We start from the raw sequence: 19,845 nt of genomic DNA, 5'->3' as shown, positions 1-19,845 counted from the left end.
AGAAATTTGTTTCTCTAAATAAACAAATAGGATCTACTCAGAAAACATCTGAAGATCTTGATAATATCGCTCATGCAGGACAGGAGTTTTTTTTTTTTTTTGCTTTCCTGTGTTTTGTTCTGCGTGAACAGACTTTCTATGCCCTGTGGCAAAGATAGCTGTTATGCGATGGCAGCAGAGTTAACCAGACCATCAGATCTCCCTCTGCAGCAGCCAGCCCTCGTCTGTGCGTGTCCTCATTCACGCCACGCTTCGTGCAGTCACCCGTTTCTCATTTAATGCCATAAAACCTGACCATCCTGGACAATTTCACTTCTGAGAAGTGGCACATCTGTCTCCTTTTCTCCCTCCATCTGCAACATTTATTTATCTATCAGACCTTCGCTTCACCCCTCGCAGTGATGTGGTCGCCCGCCCCCCCCCTCCCTCCCCTCCTATTTATCCTTCTCTCTCCCCACATTGCCTCGTTCCTTCTCTCCCCTCTCGCTCCTTCTCTCTCTGGGAAGTCATGTGACTTCTCTGAAGCGGAGCCCTATAAACCTGCAGTACTTGGGGGGCTCAGTGTTCCTGCAGCCTTCTGATTGGCTCTCAGATGCTGCTTGGTGCACGAACATTACAGACCCCCTGTTTTCCTCTTTCTGGAACAGACGTGATCCTCCATGTTTTTTTTTTTTTTAAAAGCTGAAAATGGGAGTGCGTGGATGTGCGTTTGCATGCACGCCTTTTGCAGTTAAAGGAACATTGAAATTGAGCAATGGTTGCTGGTATTTACCGAGTCGGGGTTCTGCAGGGTGAAATCTCGCGTGCACGATAAGAGCCTGCAGCAGGGTTGCACACAAGGCCGGAAGCTGCAGACTGCATCCTTGCTGAGACCTCTCCAGTGTTGAGTGACAGCTTCAGTCAGGTTGAACTTCTCCTTCAAGACTTTGTAATGATACCAGATCAAACCCAGAAGGATGTTCCGGGCTCGGCTCGGCCCACGTGTTTGTCTGCATGGCGCTGGTACCGCGGCTGTATATGCGAGTTCAGGAAGGAAACGAGACAGTCAATGATCTCGTCCACTGTGGAAACCACTATTGATAAGGAAACATCAAGGAAAGTGGAGCCTGTTTGATGTCGCTTCCTCTTTAGTGCGTTGCTGACTGACAGCTGCAGACCGACTCTCTTCCACACACTTTCCCAGCTGTTATCTGTCCAGTAATGTGGATAAACCATGCAGGCCGAGTCCTGACAGGTATAAAGTCAGCCTTTGTAGCAATGAGTGTTGATCTTGTACCTTATTTCAGAGGGAAAACAAGCGTTTTTAGGTCAGCGTGGCTCTGGGGATGCTGACAGCTGCAGCCCATGCACCACGGCTGAGTCACGCGTCATCCTCCGTGGATTAGTCCTAATCAGAACCTGTTTGAATCTGACCGTTTCTACATTTGCAAAACTAAATTGTGTGCAGATGTTTAGATGCATCAGAGGATTAAACTTCCTGACACCCGGGATCTCCCTTTTCTTAGAAAGCAGCGCGGACCTTTTGTGCCACGGCAGACCAGGATGCTGAGGGAGAGCAGGGGGAGGCCATCCCTTGGTTTCCTGAAGACATTGCTCTTATCTTTGGAAAAACGATATCAGAGGCATAACACATTGTATATGAGGTCCACGGGTTCACCTTGATATAAACAAACCATTAAGTGTGACTAATTCCTGCTCGGAAACATCTCATAGTGTTCCCAAGCTGTCTTCTCTTTATCTTCCCTTCCTTTGTTTTTGCGCCTTTACCTCATTTTTTTCCTGCATCACTTGGTCTCCTTTTCCATATTCCATTCTTTCAAAAACAGATCAGAAAACCAGACAGGCTTAGGTTTCAACTGTACTGTAACCTCCGGAAAATTTGAACTATTACGACACTTTGAAGCGGCGATAAGTCACAAGGCGGAACTCAGAATTTCCGATTGTACAGACAAAAAAAAAAAAAAAAAAAAAACAAATAAAAGAAAATGTCACAACATGCTGGAAATCCGAGTTGGTAAATCAGAGAAAGTTTCTCAATCTCGACTTCTGCATTTCATCTGTGCTCATATGGACAGCCTGCACCGTAAACATTATTCTGCTTTGGTCTTTATATAACCTTATCTGCTTAGTAGATACGATTTATTGTCTGAACCAGATCTGGAAGCAGATACGCTTTGTTTTCAACCTTACTCTTTGTGAATGGACACATGGAGATTGAAAGTGACTGAACTTTATGCCCTGAACTCCCACGTACAGCTCTGCTGATGAATGCGGGACTTCTCTATTGGGGCAGACTGGTGGCCCTGCCGCATTTCCTTACAGGATCTGCCTCCGTGTGTGCTCACAGGCATTCATTCACGACCAGAAACCCCTCACTCACCACATATGCGCCTCATGTTGGCGCTTCAGTTTGAGCGTCTGTGCGCACACGCAGTGTCAAATTCACACTGTGCCGCGGGGACGCGCCGCCGCGGGGACGCGCAGCGACACCTGAGCGCGCTGCAGGGTTTGGTCCCCGTCCACGCTGTTACAGTAAGCCACTTGGCATTTGAGCTTTTTTTTTCTGCTGTCTCGCTTGTGCAGCTGCGAGGACTGAGGAAAGCACAAAACAGGGGGGGAAGAAAGGAAAAGAAACCCTCTTAGATTAAACAATGCATCCGTGCCTATGACAACATGCCTCGCAGCTGCCTCTCACAACCAGTTTCCAGTGGTGGACAGTAACGGAGTAAATTTACTTGAGTACTGTACTTAAGTACATATCCAGAGGATTTGTACTTTACTTGAGTATTAGATTTCTTTGGTACTTATTACTCTTACTTGAATACATTTCCAAGACAAATATTTTTACTTTTACTCGAGTACATTTCTAGGAAGGCTGAAAAGTACTCGTTACTTTCAGGTCTGCTCTTTTTTCTTCTTCCCTAAAATCCTATTGGACACAAACTGTTTTTGTCAAAGGAAGAGACCTATCACAGTGCACGCTCTCCACTGGGATGTATGTAAAGCGGAAATACGTCAAGCCTCCTCAAAACGATGCCGCCAAAGTAGCCTGCGTTTGTCAAGACAGAGCCGCATTTGAGTTATTGAAAGCAGAGATGTAGTTTTTTGTAAAGCAGTGGTCTTTGAGGGGGATCCAGACTTAGTTGGATGGTGCAGGTTCATTTGGTTTCAGTTCATGATTGTTAATAAACTCTGCATCATCTGCTGTCCTCTTATGATCCCATTCATTTGATTTGTTTTTGGTGTTTGTGCAGGTTTTATATAACATTGTGGTTCTAAAAGCAGCACATCAGTGCAGCTGGTTTCAAAGAGTTAATTCTCAGAAACAAGAGTTAAAAGATCCTTAAATTAATTTAGAAAAAATATAGTAATTTACTGATGTGGAAAATAAGAAATTTACTCTTACTCTTACTCTTACTTTTACTTAAAGTAAATTTACTTTTGGATACTTAAGTACCTTTAAAAGCAAGTACTTTTCTACTCTTACTCGAGTAATATTTTGACTGAGTTACTTTTACTTGTAACGGAGTAAATTTTGACCAGTAGTATTTGTACTCTTACTCAAGTACTGAGGTCGAGTACTCTGTCCACCTCTGCCTCTCACAACCAGTTTCTACCTTTTCTCTTCGTCCCTGCACTCGGGGTTTCTATATCTGCTTCCTGTCGGAGGGAGGCACACCCACGAGGGAGGCGGTCCAGGTGTTACGGGAAAACCATTTCACTGATGATCCGAGTGAAAATAGATTAACCACAATGAGTGTTGTGAGCTGTGGAGAAAGTATGCGCGCGTGTGTGAGGTATTGGGGCGCGGGAGGGTGAACAGTCAGCTTAGTAGAAAAATAGGATTTCACTGCGTTCGTGTCAACATGTTTCACAATCAGCTGGTTGGCAAACCGTGGCACGGACACGCGTGATCGGAGCGCATGCGCCCGCCTGCACGCTTCCCATATGGTTTATTGATCCGCGTCCCCGTTAACCCCCCTCCCTCCCCGCGCACTCCACACGCGCGCGGATGGCGCAGGAATGAAGGAATGCTGGAGGGTAAAATCTCTGGTTTCCTGGAAGCTGGTCGGCCTTTATCAGAAGCGGCTGTGACAATACTTGAACTGATGGGCCAAGCAAACGTCTTGCTGTACGAGGGGCCGACCATGCAGGCGGCGGAGGAGCCTTCCTGGAAGAACTCATCAGCAGACCGGAGGCCCTTTCCTGGAAGGCTGCTCGGGATTGGCAGTTCAGTTTGCGGGGCATTTTTCTAGCTCCTCCATATTCTCCCCGCCTCCGAGGCTGGCAGGAGCCCGGGGACTTAATAAGACACACAAGAAGCTGTTGATGATGCTTAGATTTTAATCAGGACATTAATTGGGGTAACAAAAAGCTCTGGGTCTCGTTTCCTCGCCGGGCTGAAGGCGGCTGCGCGCATGCGCACATGCGCTCCGAGCCCCAGCTCGAATGTTTGGACTGTTGTCAAAGCGGAGCTGCAGTTGTTCTGAGGGCCGGGTGTTGTGCTTGGCCGGGTGTTGTTCTTGGCCGGGTGTTGTGCTTGGCCGGGTCCAGGGCAGCGCCGACAAACCGTTGAGCTGGACACGGCGCGTCCTGACGCGCAAAAAATGAATCATAGTGGAAAGAGCTGGTACGAGCGTGTGAGATTCATGAGGATACGGGCAACATATTCCAGCCCCACTCATCACACAACTATGGGGAACATTGAAAAAAGGAAAGAAAAATGAGTCACAGTGAGCTGAGCTGGCGTATTTAGACAATGTGTGTAAAACTGGATAATTCTGGTTGGATTTTTGGGAAGAAGGTTCATTCATTTCTGTTCCTCTCCTCGACCTGCGTCAAGGGCCAACTCAGTTTTCCTTCCAGAAAACACATCATGTCACCTCACACTCATTCAGATATGAAGTGGCAAAACAGGATAAAAGAACCATAGATCTCATAAATGACAGAAATACACCGAATCAACGCGTAAACTGCAACACAAAACAGTAAAAATGAAATGTAACGTCGCCTATCAACGTCAGCAGTTTCACTTCATTTCAGTCTCTTTCTTTTGTTGTTTTGCTTGAACTTTATTCTCCTTCTGCGTCAATTAGCTTTTTTTTTTTTCGAAACATCTTTTCTCGTCAGTGCTCCTTCATCCATCACACTTCATTCGCTCCTTCTGATACACACACTAACACCAGGCAAGCCGTAAAAACTCAACTCAATTAAAGTGCCTCTTTCCTGGAAGCCCGCCTCAGACAGAACACAAGGTATGCAGGGAATGGGAACCGTGTGTGTGTGTGTGTGTGTGTGTGTGTGTGTGTGTGGAGGGTTGGTGGGGCTAAGAAATGAAGCACCTCACCTCCTGCTTAATTTTACCAACAGCAATCTGGCTTGACCGACCACTTATGCGTCCGGCTGTACACTAAAACCACAGACCGTCATAAATCTCCTCCGCGTGGACCCTTTCACCTATCTGACCCACACACACACACACACACACACACACACACACAGAGAGAAGCCCCAGAGGACACCATCCTCTCTCAGCCAGTCGTGCAGGATGTATAAAACCCTGCTGCATTCCTTTCCCGTTAGGTCCAGCCCAAACTCAGCTTTCCACACAGTAAGTGCTGTGTCAAAGGTTGTGTGGGTACGTGTGACGGAGTCAACTCTGCGCTTCTGGGAATCCCTTTGTTATTGTACGCCATGTAAACGCTCCTCCGACCTTCTCCCAAACATTTTCTGCCGCCTATGAAACTCATTCATGATGCTGGTCCCAGGGAAGGGAGAAGTGGACATTAACCCTGCGGGGGGAACACGCATCTGCCCCGCACCGCGTCCTCCGGCTCCCAAAGTCTCTGACTGAATAAACACTGCTTTGTTTAACTAGGAAAACCCATTTTGTCAGTAAATAATCTTGTCGTGAGGCCAGGAGTTGCAGGAATACAGACTGCTTTACAATACATTACAGTAAGTTACAGCTTCCAGTCAATATTGACTCAAGAGGGAGAAAAGAGAAGCAGTAGAGGAGGCAGAGACACAGACAGCCAAGTAACACACAGGGCAAATGCATTGGCTTTTGTAAAAATAGTGCTCTTTAATATAAATTATTGAAATATTTTAGAAATATAAATATGTGCAACGTTCCTTTTTTTTCTCCATTTTCTTTTGTAATGCTTTTGTCATTTCAGATATTACAGCTTGTATTTTGCCAGACTAGTGGCCAGCCTTTTTTTGCGAGTCTTTATAAAAGACAAATGATTCACGTACACGTGGTCCACCGCTGCAGCACATGTACAAACTTGTTGATGTGAAAGAATAAGACCCAGGTTTGACCTTTGTTTGAAACAAAAAACAAAAACAATCAAATGAGTGTTGCTATGCTGTGATTGGCTGCCCTGATCCCGTGCAGCCTCAGATGAGCTCGGGGGGATGTTGTGAGGTGGAAAGAGGCTACAACTCCCATGTGGATGGCAGGTGAGTCTGAGCACCGGGCAAAACAAAACAGAGGAACGTTTAAAAGGATGAAAAGAAATCAAAAGAACTAGGACAAGTCTGGGTCTGCGTGATTTGCGTTGCAAAAGGCATTTTGTTCCTATGAATGAATCGGGGGAGTCTTGAGATCTTTTCACGCAGGCACAGCCGGCCGTTTGCTCCTTCTCCAGAGGTAACAATAACAGGTAGGCAGAGGGACAGAGCGGTTTCCTCATAGCTCCATCACGAATGGGGTAAGAAAGCCGGGAGGAAGAGAGCAGGCGTACGTTTGCTGACCTCGGGCTCTCAACCAAAACCTTCTCTCTCACGCTGGCTGCCCGGTTGAAGCCTATCATCAATCACATCAATGTTGTTGTTAAGCTGTGTACCAGTATGTCTCCTCCCCCGCCACCCCGGGGCTCCGTCCTCCTCCATTTCCCTTTCCTAATCCCATTTCCCGCTCATCCTTCTCCCTTGTTCAAACACCTTGTCTCACCCCCCCACCTCCGTGGTCCCCATCGTCAGTCCCCAACGAGCTTTACAGTGTCGCTGACGTTATTCCTCCCAGTCAGGATGAAAAGAAGTTCTGCTTTTTTTTGTTTTTTTGGTCCCACCCAAAGCCTTTTGTGTCAGTAACAAGCTTTTGTCTCTGCAACAGGAGTCTGTTTTCTGTCAGTGTCACGGCACAAATGCATAAAAAAAAGGACGGGGGCAGGGTAATGGAGGAGGAGCAAACAGGAGAGAGAGAGAAAATGCTTTGTAATGTTTTTGTTATTTTTGTGTCCCACATGTGGGCCTGTACCTGTTTGTGTGCATGTGTGGTGTGTGAGGAGCTAGCGTGCATGGCCATCCCACTCCCCTCTATGTGGCCACATTTGCGGGAAAATGCTACGGAAATATGTGCGTGACCACAACACACAAACACACACACACACACACACACTCAGACAATCAAATACAGTGCTCTGGGCCCCTCGCCGGGACCTCTGTAGCTCCTCCCCCAGTCACTCGCTCTCGGCCTCTCGGACCGGCGACCACCGAGGTCACCGGCGGGGTATCGATCATGCCTTTGCTGTCACTGCATCAACCATCGGGGCTAATCGTCTACGAGGCATTGCTCTGCGTCTGAGTGAGTCATAGGAAACGTTGGCGTTCCACCTCCGGCTTCACCTGCCACTCAAACTAGTGGTCAGTTTTACCAAAAGGCAGAATGGAAGAGGTAATCGTTGGTTACCCAAATCACACCCCTCATCCAAGACTGTAGCTAGATATTGTCTATCAGTTAAAAAAAAAGAAAAAAAAGGAAAACAAGAAATGCAACCATCCTATTCTGGCCGTTATGGAAAACTGACCGCATGTTAGTATCTAAGACTCAGTCTGGTCTGTGTCTGGTGGCGCGACTGTTTCTCGCGGGTGCTGAGAACAGATCTGTGCTGTCCTCCGGGCACCGGGTCCGCGTAGCGGGAACGTCTGCAGTTCCTGTCAGTCATATCGGAGCGTCATAGTCCTCCAGGAAGTCTCGGATGGTGTGCGGGAGCTGCTGGCTCTGCTCCGGCAGCCCCAGACCTCCACTGTTCAGCGTCCTCCTGCACATGTGCTGCAGGGATGAGAGCGACGTGAGGAGAGGTCGCTGTAACTCCAGGGGGATTTTCTCTCCATCCGTGTGGATCAGATAAACATTGCGCCCCTTGGCTTTCGTCTCCCCCGAATGTCCCCCGGCGGCAGCGTCTCGGGTCCTTCCCGTATCCGGACCCTTGCCCATGTAGTGCGCGATGAGTTTCAGCACACAGTCGAACTGCGGGAGCTCCTGGGTGTTTTGGGGGTCCGGCTGGAGGAAGAAGCCGCTTCCCTCACTGTGGATGCGGAGGTTCTTCGTCCCCCGGGCCGTCTGCACCGACAGGGTGAAGAAGTGGTGGTGGTCCGAGGAGTCGCGGATCAGGAAAGTGCCGGGGGGCTCCGAGCGCAGCAGGGAGCTGGCTTCACGGCCCCCAACGGCCCCCCAGTAAAAGCCACTCTCCTTGAGCTTATGCAGAGCACGCATCACCTGAAACGGGGAGAGAAGGTTGGCCATCATCATGTGTTACCAGACAAGATAAACTCACAGCCTTGTCTCTAGAACGCCACACGGGACTCACCTGCTGGTAGTGTTCGTGCGAGCTGAAGGGTTTATAGTGAAGCGGGGTGCAATGTGACCCCTGAACCCTGCCGTCTGAAGGGGACGCGCTGCTCATGGCGAGGGGGCTGCGACCTCTGAGGACTAGCGTGGCGCCATGGCCCCCTGCCTCGGCCCACCGGTCCAGAGGCAGGGGGCCCCGAGCAGGAGCCTGGGGGTGCACAGGCGGAGCAGGAGGAGGAGAGCCCGGCAGCGAGGGGGGAGAGGCGGAGGGGGACGAGGCGGGCAGCGGTGGCGGGGTCACACGCCGGGTCCAGGGCCCCGAGGAAGAGGAGTCTGATGCATCCAGAGAGAGGCTGGGAGAGAGCACCTAAACACAGCTGGAGGAGACAGCAGCATTAGGCATCTCCACCTAAATATAGATGACAACAAGGAAACTTACACCCCTTCATAAGCTGTGACATGCACAAATGGCCACTTTGCCACAGCGGGGATCTCAATTTACCCCCGTTAAAGCCAGTTGTGACTGTAAGCGATGCGGGAGCCGGTATATTTAGTCCGGCCGGCTGCAGCCGGACCGCCTGCAGGCGCCTCCGGTCGGCGCAACGAGGACGGCGGCGGGTCTAGTCCGGCTTCACCGGGACTGAAAAGGTGTCCCTAGGACGGCGGGGGGGGGCAGGAGCCGCCATATGGTAGCTCCTGCCCCCCCCCCGGGACCTTAACACCCCCACCCGGCCGTACTGCTCGTATTTCCCCCCACCTCCACCACTTCCCTCGGTCCACCTGAACGGCGAGCTGCTCCGGTCCACTCACCTCGCGGATGTGCACCGCCGCGGACCGCAGCCGTGCGTCGCCCAGGAAAAAGATGCGCAAACTACCCGAAAGTAGTGCTGGCTGAAGTATTAACTCAGGCATTAAAATCAGAAATAAGTATCCAAAAAAACAAAGCCCGTGGGTTTATTTGGAGAGCGGAGGAATGTGGCAGCAAGTGATAGCTGCCGGAGAGATCCCGTGTGTGTGCCTCTCTCTCTCCGTACGTGTGTGAGTGTGTGTGTGTGAGTGTGTGTGTGTGAGGGAGGAGGTTACTGGAGGTTGTTTCCAGCGCGTATGTTCGTCAGGCCACGCCCCCTCCGCTCAGGGCCGCTTCCAGTAAACAGGCGCGCGCTCCCGCTCGCGCGCTCGGTCCCGCGTGGCGGATTGCCAATAAATAATCAGCGTGACCTTTGCCGGAGTGTTTCCTGGTATTGGCGGGGTCCCTTTCTCGACAAGGTGAAAAAGTTACAAGCTGCACACATGGCACCAAAACGATCACGTTATTAAATATGTAAGTAAATATGAATGAACGAAAATCTGTCATTGATGAATATTTATGGAGATCTATAGATATGCAAGTGATCCACGTGCACTGTGTGTGTATATATATATATATATATATATATATATATATATATATATATATATATATATATATATATATATATATATATATATATATATATATATATATAATATATATATATAAAATCCGACCCTGCATCTAAAAAAACGTTGTGACGTACATATCAATAAACGATTAAAGACTAAAACTTCAAGTTCTGTTTCACAGATATCCTAAGGAATGCATTTCTTTTTTAAATAAGTTGAAACTGCTGTAACTGTCCCAAAAAATTATAGTTAAATAAACTCAAAGTACCTCAAACGTGTATTTGCTTAGTTATGCAGTTCATTTTTATTTATTTTTTGTTTTATTTCTGTAATCTTAGCACTGCTGCCGCAACGTATAAATATCTCTGCTGAGGTTGAATAAATTAAGCCTTAACTTAAGATAAAGTTGTTGCACATTGGTTGCATATTTCTGCATCAAAGGCTCCAGGCTTTCATCTCGTTTTCACCACAGTCCTTTAAAATGCTGCAAACAATTCATATCTGAGACACTCGTCTGCAAGCTGGTAAACTGAAAAGATAAACTCCCTCGGGTTGTCATGCTTTGTCAGGAAGAATCTGACTTACCGTAAGTGCTCTTGAGCAACACAGCGATGTTATGTATGCCTTCCACTGAGTCTGACCTGAAAATCTGGTATACAAAAGAAAATCCTGCATACCGGTAATAGGACTTACAGAAAAATTATCCAAATACAAAAAGAGGAAAGTATTCTCAGCTGTTAAAACTTAATTTAATACATTGTTTGTTAGCAGCAATTTGATGTTTTATATGTTCATATGACCTGTTATTACACTATTAGTGAACAGATTAAAGGTCTTACCCACCTATGCTAAACTTTGCTAGTGCATTTCTGTCATTATGGCAGATTATTAATAACAGTTTATATCAAAGGTTTTATACGCTGTTGGGTCGGGCATGAAAAGAGCTTTCATTATGATTTTATCAATGAAAAAAAAAATACAATTTTAAAATAAACAATTTGTGCAAGTAAGCAAACATCCACAGAGGACAAAATAACTGCATGTAACTTACCCACCTTGAGAAAATAGCTTGTGGTACAACAGTTTCTTAAATAAAAGATTTAAACAAGCAAATAATGTTTCAGCACACTGACATATTTCATATCTCATTTTCATAAATCGAACACGGGCAAAGTATAGGAAAGTAAACAATCTCACAGAAGTAGTGGTTATTTTAAACAAAGAACAGCTGCAGAATGAAAACTACAACACTACCCTCCAAAATGTAGAAGCACAAAACACTTGTAAGTAGGATATTATAGAAGTAAATTAAGAAAGCTGTTCATGTTTTTATTGTTTTTATAAAAATAAAACTATTTCGGATGGACAACTGCATCATAAATCTACCCACACCGCTCTGACAGCAGTGTCATAACCGGATAATAATAAGTAACTATGTTCCACGCACATGTGCTGTTGACAAAGTCACTCATCTGTCAGTGGGAGAAAAAAATCACCTGCACAACGGACAGGCTGCACTGCCGGCTGGGATCAGACGTTCACAGGTCACATGGAGCCATTAATCACTTGCTGGCAGCAGTACAGAAGCATGGAGCTGCCACCACAGTCAAAGAAAAGTTTATTTTACAAACAATATCTTTTATAAGTTTGTACAAATCTGGTTACAATCATGTTGTAAGAGAAACAAAACTTTCCATGTTAAAATCCAGCATTTATAGGCCTATTGTAAGAATGTGATCATGGGTGCAGATCCCGGGGGGGACGGGGGGGACATGTCCCCCCCAATTTCTGAAAAACATGAATTGTCCCCCCCAGTAAAAATACCCTAAATTATTCAAAATTGAACAAATGTATTTTCAGACTTAAAGGTTGAATATGTAGAATATTTATTAAAAATATATTTCTAAAAAAATAATACATCCCCGGTGCATTTTGAGGTGTACAGAGTCTGAATTAATATTTATAAAGTCTTGTATAAGCCTTAGAATGAAGAAACACATGCTGCATGTATCTATATTAGTTATTAGTGGGGGAATATTTATTTATTTATTATGCACTTTGAGAAAAAAGTGGAAATGTTGAGATTAAAAAGGAAAGGAAAAAGTACGAAAAAAGAGAAAAAAAGGAAAAAAAGACGAAATAAAGGAAAAAAAGAAGAAAAAATAGGAAAAAAAGAGAAAAAAAGAAAAAGGAGAAAAAAAGGAGAAAAAAAAGACGAAATAAAGGAGAGAAAAAAGAAGAAAAAAGAGGAAAAAAGAGAAAAAAGGAGAAAAAAAGGAAAAAAGACAAAATAAAGGAAAAAAAGAAGAAAAAAAGAAAGAGAAAAAAGAAGAAAAAAGAGGAAAAAAGGGAAAAAAAAGATAAAAAAAAGGAATAAAGGAAAAAAAAGAAAGAAAGGAAGAAAAAGGTCAAACATTTCTGAAAAAGCTCAAGGAGCCACTAGGGCGGCGCTAAAGAGGGTTGCCGAGCCCTGATCTAAACCGACACCAAGGATACTGAGACTGTAATGAACGATTCATCAAAGGTCCCGTTCTTGAGCTGCTGCTGAAGCTCATTGGCCGTTCTCAGCTTGTTGCTATTAATAATATTTTTTTTAATTTTTGACGGGCACGACAATGACTTTTTGTCAACGTTCAGTTTACATTCGTAACTGCCTGTAGCCAACATGTGGCTCACTTCTCCGCTGTTTTCCTGCCTCTTCCCAGGCGTATGCGTCTGTTTTCAATGAAGCCTTTTCAATAATCAATTGGTGGATCAGCGACAGGCTGTGCAGTATTTTTTGGCGAGCCATTACCAATTTATGGCATGGTATGAGTTGCATATTGGCAAAATGTTTTAAATTAAAATCACGTTGGTGTCCCCCCAATCCTGACATCGGATCTGCACCCCTGAATGTGATAGTATATTGTTCAAACATGATTAGAGCAATAAACATTTCACATTATTATGGGATATGGTCCTACTATTCTTGCAGTACTTGTCTGCGTGTACATTTTACTCAGGCTTTTATTGTGTAAATTACATGTTTTAATAAAGTTTGCAGGATGACCACTGGGAACCTTTTTTTTAATATTTTTCATTAATTTGAATTTTGTATTTGTTGATTTAATTCAAATAAACTTGATATGTGCAGTCAAATGTGTCTTGCTTTCTTATCAAATGTACGTCAATACATATCTATGTAAATCAACTCCAGACTAATATTCTGAAAATCCAGCAGCGTGTTTGTGAACTGACGGCGGTGTCAATAAAGTTTTTCCAAACAAACGGCAGTAATGGCGGCTCCCATGTCCTGCAGGAGGTTGATCCAGTCCGTGTACTCCCCGGCCATGGCCGGCGTGTTTACCCGCATAACGGACCGGCTGTTCCGCATCCGGGACCGGAGACGAGGGTGAGAGGGGCGGGTCACCGCTCACACACGGACACCGCCACAAATCTGCCTTTTGGGGTCGTTTTTGTCGTTTGTGTCAGCGCCGTCCTGTCCTGCTAATGCGTCCATTATCGGACAGATCAATAACTTTGCTTCGAGAGAAAAACGAAGTTAAAAACTCACCAGACGACTAACGGCGACTAATGTGCAGGGAGATTCTCCGTAGGTCGGTGTCGGGACGCTGTGTCCTCGTTCTGAAGCATCGGCGTCAGTGATCAATCAGCCTCAAACCTGTCATCCATCACTCTGATCAGCAGCTATCAGTGATCAATCAGCCTCAAACCTGTCAGTCCATCCCTCTGATCAGCAGCTATCTATTAATGATCAGCAGCTATCTATTAATGATCAGCAGGTATTTATTAATGATCAGCAGGTATTTATTAATGATCAGCAGGTATCTATCCCTCTGATCAGCAGGTATCTATCACTCTGATCAGCAAGTATCACTCTGATCAGGAGGTATCCACCATTCTGATCAGGAGGTATCCACCATTCTGATCAGCAGGTATCCATCACTCTGATCAGCAGGTATCCATCACTGATCAGCAAGTATCTATCACTCTGATCAGCAAGTATCCATCACTCTGATCAGCAGGTATCTATCACTCTGATCAGCAGGTATCTATCACTCTGATCAGCAAGTATCCATCACTCTGATCAGCAGGTATCTATCACTCTGATCAGCAGGTATCCATCACTCTGATCAGCAGGTATCTATCACTCTGATCAGCAAGTATCACTCTGATCAGCAGGTATCTATTAATGATCAGCAGGTATCCATCACTCTGATCAGCAGGTATCTATCACTGTGATCAGCAAGTATCACTGTGATCAGCAGGTATCCATCATTCTGATCAGCAGGTATCTATCACTGTGATCAGCAAGTATCACTGTGATCAGCAGGTATCCATCACTCTGATCAGCAGGTCTAAGGACACCTGCGTTTACAGACGGAGTGGTTTTTCTTTCTCGTCAGACATCACATGTTTTCACTCGGGAGATTTTCTTCTCGTCCGAACAGAAAACACGTTGTTTGACTTGTTGACAGAAGAATACCGGTATTTGCGTTCCTTCCAGTAAAACTGGTTTCTGGGTTTAAACCGTCGATGTCTCGACCTGCAGCATGATGAAAAGACTCGGCAGTGGACCGTCACTCGCAAGAGTTGAAACCTGCTAAATGCTCATGAAGTGCAGGAAAAAAGAAAATCTTCACTTATGTGGTAACGATTGTGCTTTTGAATTTCTTTGCTGGAGAACAACGTCTAGGCACGATTGTCACCAGTTTAAAGAAACGTAATTTGCGGTCAAATAACGTAATCATGACCTCCTGATGTCAATGAAACATGGCAAAGGGCTTCAGAAGAGACATCTGCAGCACAAAGATAATCTGATAAACACCTCAGATACTTTGCTCTGTTTGTTCTTACTGTGTTATCTCATGAAGGTTGTACAAACAAAGATACGTCAGTATAAAAATCCCCAAGTCTGTCACTTAAATTGATGAATGGAAGAAATGTAAGCCTAAGATATGTACAGTATTTCTCGAATAAAAGTGTCTGCTCAGAGTCCCTCTCCTGACCTCAAGCATGCCGTATCATCTTATGTCTGTAAATACATTTGGGAGGGAGTGTCTTGTTCTTTCATAGAAGATATTCCACAGTATCTGATCCTTGAAGAGATGGAAAAATAAAACTTTTTCATAGTATTCAGAGTATTAGAGCAGCTCTTGAATATGTGTAGGTCCTGTCACTCAGCGGGAGCCTTCCTCAACCAATCAAATCCATTTTCTACTTTTTGTACAACTGATGTTTAGGTGTCCAAAAAGTTGTAAAAATGACACGCATATAAAAAAAACACTGGAGTATTTAGATTCATACTCCAGTAGATAAGGCAGGATTATGTTCCAAATGTCCTGTAAAACTGGTGACAGAAAGAAGTCTTTTACTGTTAAGAATTTTGTGTGAAAGATACCGTAGGAAAAAATGCAGCGTATTAACAGTGAGATAAATAAAGGTACAATATAAAGATACAATGTGTAGATAAAAGTTTTTAAGTTATCTAAACTAAGCTGTTTCCTTTTGGCATTAAAGGCAAGGCAAGGCAAGGAAAAATTATTTATATAGCACAATTCAACACAAGGTAATTCAAAGTGCTTTACATTGACATTAAAAGCGGCAAGACATAATAACAAATAGGCTACTTTTTACATCTTATTTGAATTACAAATGGCCTCCAACCCCCCATTTTGCTAGAGAAGGTTCCTCTCTGATAAAAGTGACATGAAAATGTCAAAGTAACCCGCCGCGATAAGAACGTGGCCGGAAATCTCTCAACTTAAGGTCACCCACTTCAGTTTTTTGTCTCCTGTCACCTTTAACATCGAACACGCTGCTGACCCATCTTTCATAATATTGTTCATTTTATAAAACCTGCTTGATTCATCAACTGGGTTTTTTTTTTTTTGATATATGTTTTTATTGGCAGATTGTTTCCACAATACAGAGCAAAACAGAACATACATTTTTTTCCCCTCCCTCTCCCCATCCCTCCCCCCACGGTTATCATCATTCATTTTCCGTTGGGAATAGCAAAAAAAAATAAAAAATAAAATAAATAATATAAATAGTAAATAAATAAAAATAAAAAGATACTAATATAGTGACATAACAAAAAAGTAATAGTAGTGCAATGAATGTAAACTTAAATAAGAAAATAAAATGAAAACGAAACCGAAATGGGTTATCTAGAGATTAATAATTATTTCTTAGATCAATAATTAGAAATTCCAGTAGTAGTCACAAGTTATACTAGTAAACACTTGAGTCGGAATGTTGTCATATATCACTCCCAGAGTTATATACCAATGTATTAGTAATTACATCAGCTGGGTTTTGATCACACTTATTACTGCCAGTTTTCCAGGTATCCCCCATGTGGACCTTATTACGAAACGTTCAAAGCCCAACCGTAAACGTTGCTGGACTTTGGAGACAAGTTAATCTTCTGTATATAACGCCGGTTTCCCAAAAGGAAACCATTTGGTCACAAAAACTGGCTGGAGCTTGAAATTCAAACCAGCATGATGTATCTTTTGTATGTTGTGTTTCCCGTACGGTAAACGCTCCGCATCATTTCCTGAAATATTTAAACCCTAATACAACAGTCATCTTGAGGACAAAGACTTCTTTATATCCACCGATGTCGCCATTCAGTCAGGTGTTTGGTCACAGCGATCTGGATCCCCTTGTCTGCGTACCTGTGTACGTGTTTGGCCCTAAGTTGAGGGCGGTTACGATGCTACGGTGTTTTCTGACGGTGGCATGCTTCCAACGTTTTGACGACAGTTTTGGGAAGGCTCGGTTTTGCCTGCCTGAGCATGAAACTGCAGATGTTTGAATGTCAGATCCACAAAAAGTTGTTGATCGTTTGCTTTTTCAATTCGGTGTGGAAGAACCCGATTGACTTGACCATTTAACACCTTTTTAAATGAACTTCAACAGCAAGTCAGACCGTAACAAGCCGATCATTTGTGCGAGAAGTGAATTCATTAGGGATCAGATGCTCTTCTATGTTGCATATGAATTAGAGTAAATGTTAGCGATCCTTTAAGATTTCCACATTGAGACGTTATCAGCAGACAGTAGTAAACATTTGAAGTGCATCAAAAAAAACATTTGAATGTTACGTCAGAATTTTGAACAATATTGTGATAACTTTGTGTTTTGATCCACTCGAGATGTTGTCTGTGTGTAGTTAAACCCGTGATGTTGCATATCTTACTGAAATCAGATGGTACCCATATGGAATGGGAGCCCTAATCAATCAACATTTAAAAAATGACAAACGATAATAAAAAACCCAGCTTTTCCAGTTTACTGAATGAACAGATTGTGCATCTGTTGCAAGAATGAGGATGTAAATCCTTTAAGGATGTAATGAGATGTTTTTGAATCACATGCTTCACATCAAGAGGGAGCAGTCACATACCAAACGGCTTTTCTATTCATTGAATTAACTCACCAATGCCCTGCATTGTCAGAGTAGCCCATGACCCTGAAAGGAAGCTTACTCATTTATATGGGTCATCAAATAACTAATTAAATAATACTGTTTAGAGGATACTAAAAATATGTTGTTGTAGATGAACATATCCATCGATTCATTTTCTTTTTGCTTCATCGTGGAACGGGTCTCTACTGTTATCAGTCCTGAGGCGGCGTAGGTCACCGGTCCATCAAGAGCATATTTCCCTCCCACCTACCTGCATTCTTCTCGTGGATTAAATATTTACTCTAACATCTTATCATAAAGACTCTTATGTAACTGTAGGCAGAGGTAATGTTTAAAAGTGTTGCTCTTATTTCCTGTCACACTGTTCTGCCTTTTACAACTTGTAGTAAACGCTCCCTTGAGCTGGAAGTTCTGTTTCATAGATGAGATAATGTGCCGTTAACGGTGCGGACACGAGGACATTGTGTTTCTTAATGTTTTTATGACTATGAGTTCCACGAGTGTTTGTGACTGGACTCAAACCGCAGCTCACAGGGTAATTAGTTGTAATCAATATGCAGGAGTTTATTAGAAAGACTTCTGACGATCAGCCGGTGATGGCCACAGTCATGGTTGTGGTTAACTGTGTTCGATCAATGTGGCCACGAGTTCATTGTGCAGTTGGGCGGGAGTGACAAAAGACGTGCACTCTAATATATTTACTCATCATGGATACGTTAATTCATTTCTGGTAAATCTGAACGTAGTTGGCATTTGGACCAACTAGACACATCACCCCTGAAGTTAAACTGGGGGACTTAGATTTAACTAAAAGAGAATTCAGAAAGCAAATTGATAGTGGAGCTGGTTCCCGGTTCGACTGCCCTCAGAAGTGTCAACATCTAGTAGGTTTTACTTTGGACAGCCAAGCTGGAAATGTGATTCACTTAAATAAACCGCTGATGTATTACGCAAATCTGCATAACGGAAGTAAGATTGGCGGCCGCCGGAGTGAAAATGACTCACCTGATGCATAAGTCAAACAGTTTGGGATCATCTGTGATTGCAGCCAAATGCACATCAGAGTTACCGTTTGTTCTGCTTGGCACCAAGTAGGCCTGTGTTGAAAAAATCGATTTTCCGATTCTAAATCGATTCTCATATTAATTCTTAAAAATCGATTCGTATGTCTAAAGATCGATTTTTTTTTTTTTTTTTTTCATCATTACATTACAAATGTGGGTATTTTTGTGTTTATGACTAAAAAAGGATGTTTTGTTGGACACGATGTTTTTGCCTTTTAAATATGTTTAATGTTTAAATAAGTTTTCAGTTATAATTGCATAAATTGTCTATATTTCATTACTGTATATACTGTTTTGGGGTTACATTTGCATAAAATGCTAAAAACCAAATTCTCAAAAATGTAAAACTTGAAAAAACCCATCATGCAACAGCTCAAAAAACAGTTTTAATAACACTAACCCAAATCAATATCGGAATCAAATCGGATCGAACCAAATCTTGATAATCGATTCTGAAACTTAAGAATCGGAATCGAATCGATTCTTGACATTTGAATCAATTCCCAGCCCTGGCACCAAGACCTAAAGGAGCAGTCTGCAGTTGAAACAACTCTAGGTTTATTATGAGATGTAATTGGTGAGGGATATAAACTTACGTCAGGGTCCAAGACACAAATATGTGTTTGCAGCAAGGTGGCAATTAATTCAAGCCATTAATGCAATTGATCTACATGAAAAGAAATTGCTATTTTAATTTTCTGGCAGGACTCATAAATGTAATTCCTATGAAGTGCTAGTTGGGTCCCTGCGGATGAATCAAAGCTTTAACTTTGTATGTGTACAAAAAGTGCATAAAGTGGCTGTTTGTACTGGCATCTCCTTTTGGTTTGCGGCGGTGATTTGAGGGCAAACCCGACGGACAGGAACCTCTAACAGGACCCACCCACTCCTCAACCCCTTCAGCCGGCGTGCCTCCCTTACGCCGTAGGGCCACACAGGGACCACTGACTGGGCAGCTAACACAGCCGACCCCGTGACGGCGGAAATGCCCATTTTTTCCTCTTCCCAAACGGCCAGCATCATTAAAAGACATGAAAGAGAAGAACAAAAAAGTAAACATAAGGAATGCTACTTGCGTTTTGTATGCTTGTTTCAACATGCAACACGTAGTAGCAATTGAGAGTAACAGAAAACCCCTGCCGGTCCTCTTAATTTGCATAAAAAGACCAGCAAACCCTGAACCGACTCTTTGGTCCATCTATCTTTCTTTTTTCTTCATCAAATGAACTTGTAGCAACATTTTTCAGGTCCAACAGGTTCAAATGAGCTGTGTTCACATAATTTATGTTCACATTAGAGTGCTGAACATAATTTATAGGGTTTTTCCTGCATACAAAATT

The 19,845-nt window shown here is 43.7% G+C and overlaps 2 protein-coding genes across 2 annotated transcripts in view; one reads left to right on the top strand and one right to left on the bottom strand.

The window, feature by feature from the left end:
• Positions 1-4,330: 4,330 nt before the first annotated feature.
• On the bottom strand, positions 4,331-9,633 carry socs3b (suppressor of cytokine signaling 3b). The gene is made up of 3 exons (XM_061708882.1): positions 9,389-9,633; positions 8,598-8,955; positions 4,331-8,506 (listed from the first exon to the last, which is right to left on the bottom strand). The coding sequence occupies exons 2-3, from the start codon at positions 8,691-8,693 to the stop codon at positions 7,949-7,951; spliced, it is 654 nt and encodes a 217-aa protein (XP_061564866.1). The 5' UTR covers positions 8,694-8,955; positions 9,389-9,633; the 3' UTR covers positions 4,331-7,948.
• Positions 9,634-13,273: 3,640 nt separating this feature from the next.
• The window catches only part of LOC133419589 (CDP-diacylglycerol--glycerol-3-phosphate 3-phosphatidyltransferase, mitochondrial), a 50,069-nt gene continuing 43,497 nt past the window's right edge, over positions 13,274-19,845 (top strand). Inside the window, exon 1 of the mRNA XM_061708842.1 lies at positions 13,274-13,391. Coding sequence (XP_061564826.1) covers positions 13,276-13,391 — 116 coding nt within the window. The 5' untranslated portion in view covers positions 13,274-13,275. The remainder of the gene's footprint in view (positions 13,392-19,845) is intronic.

Source organism: Cololabis saira, chromosome 19 (genome assembly GCF_033807715.1).
Source record: "Cololabis saira isolate AMF1-May2022 chromosome 19, fColSai1.1, whole genome shotgun sequence".
NCBI classification, from domain to species: Eukaryota; Metazoa; Chordata; class Actinopteri; order Beloniformes; family Belonidae; genus Cololabis; species Cololabis saira.
The sequence above is the reverse complement of the archived record's forward strand: the minus strand, read 5'-3'. Positions and strand labels throughout refer to the sequence as shown.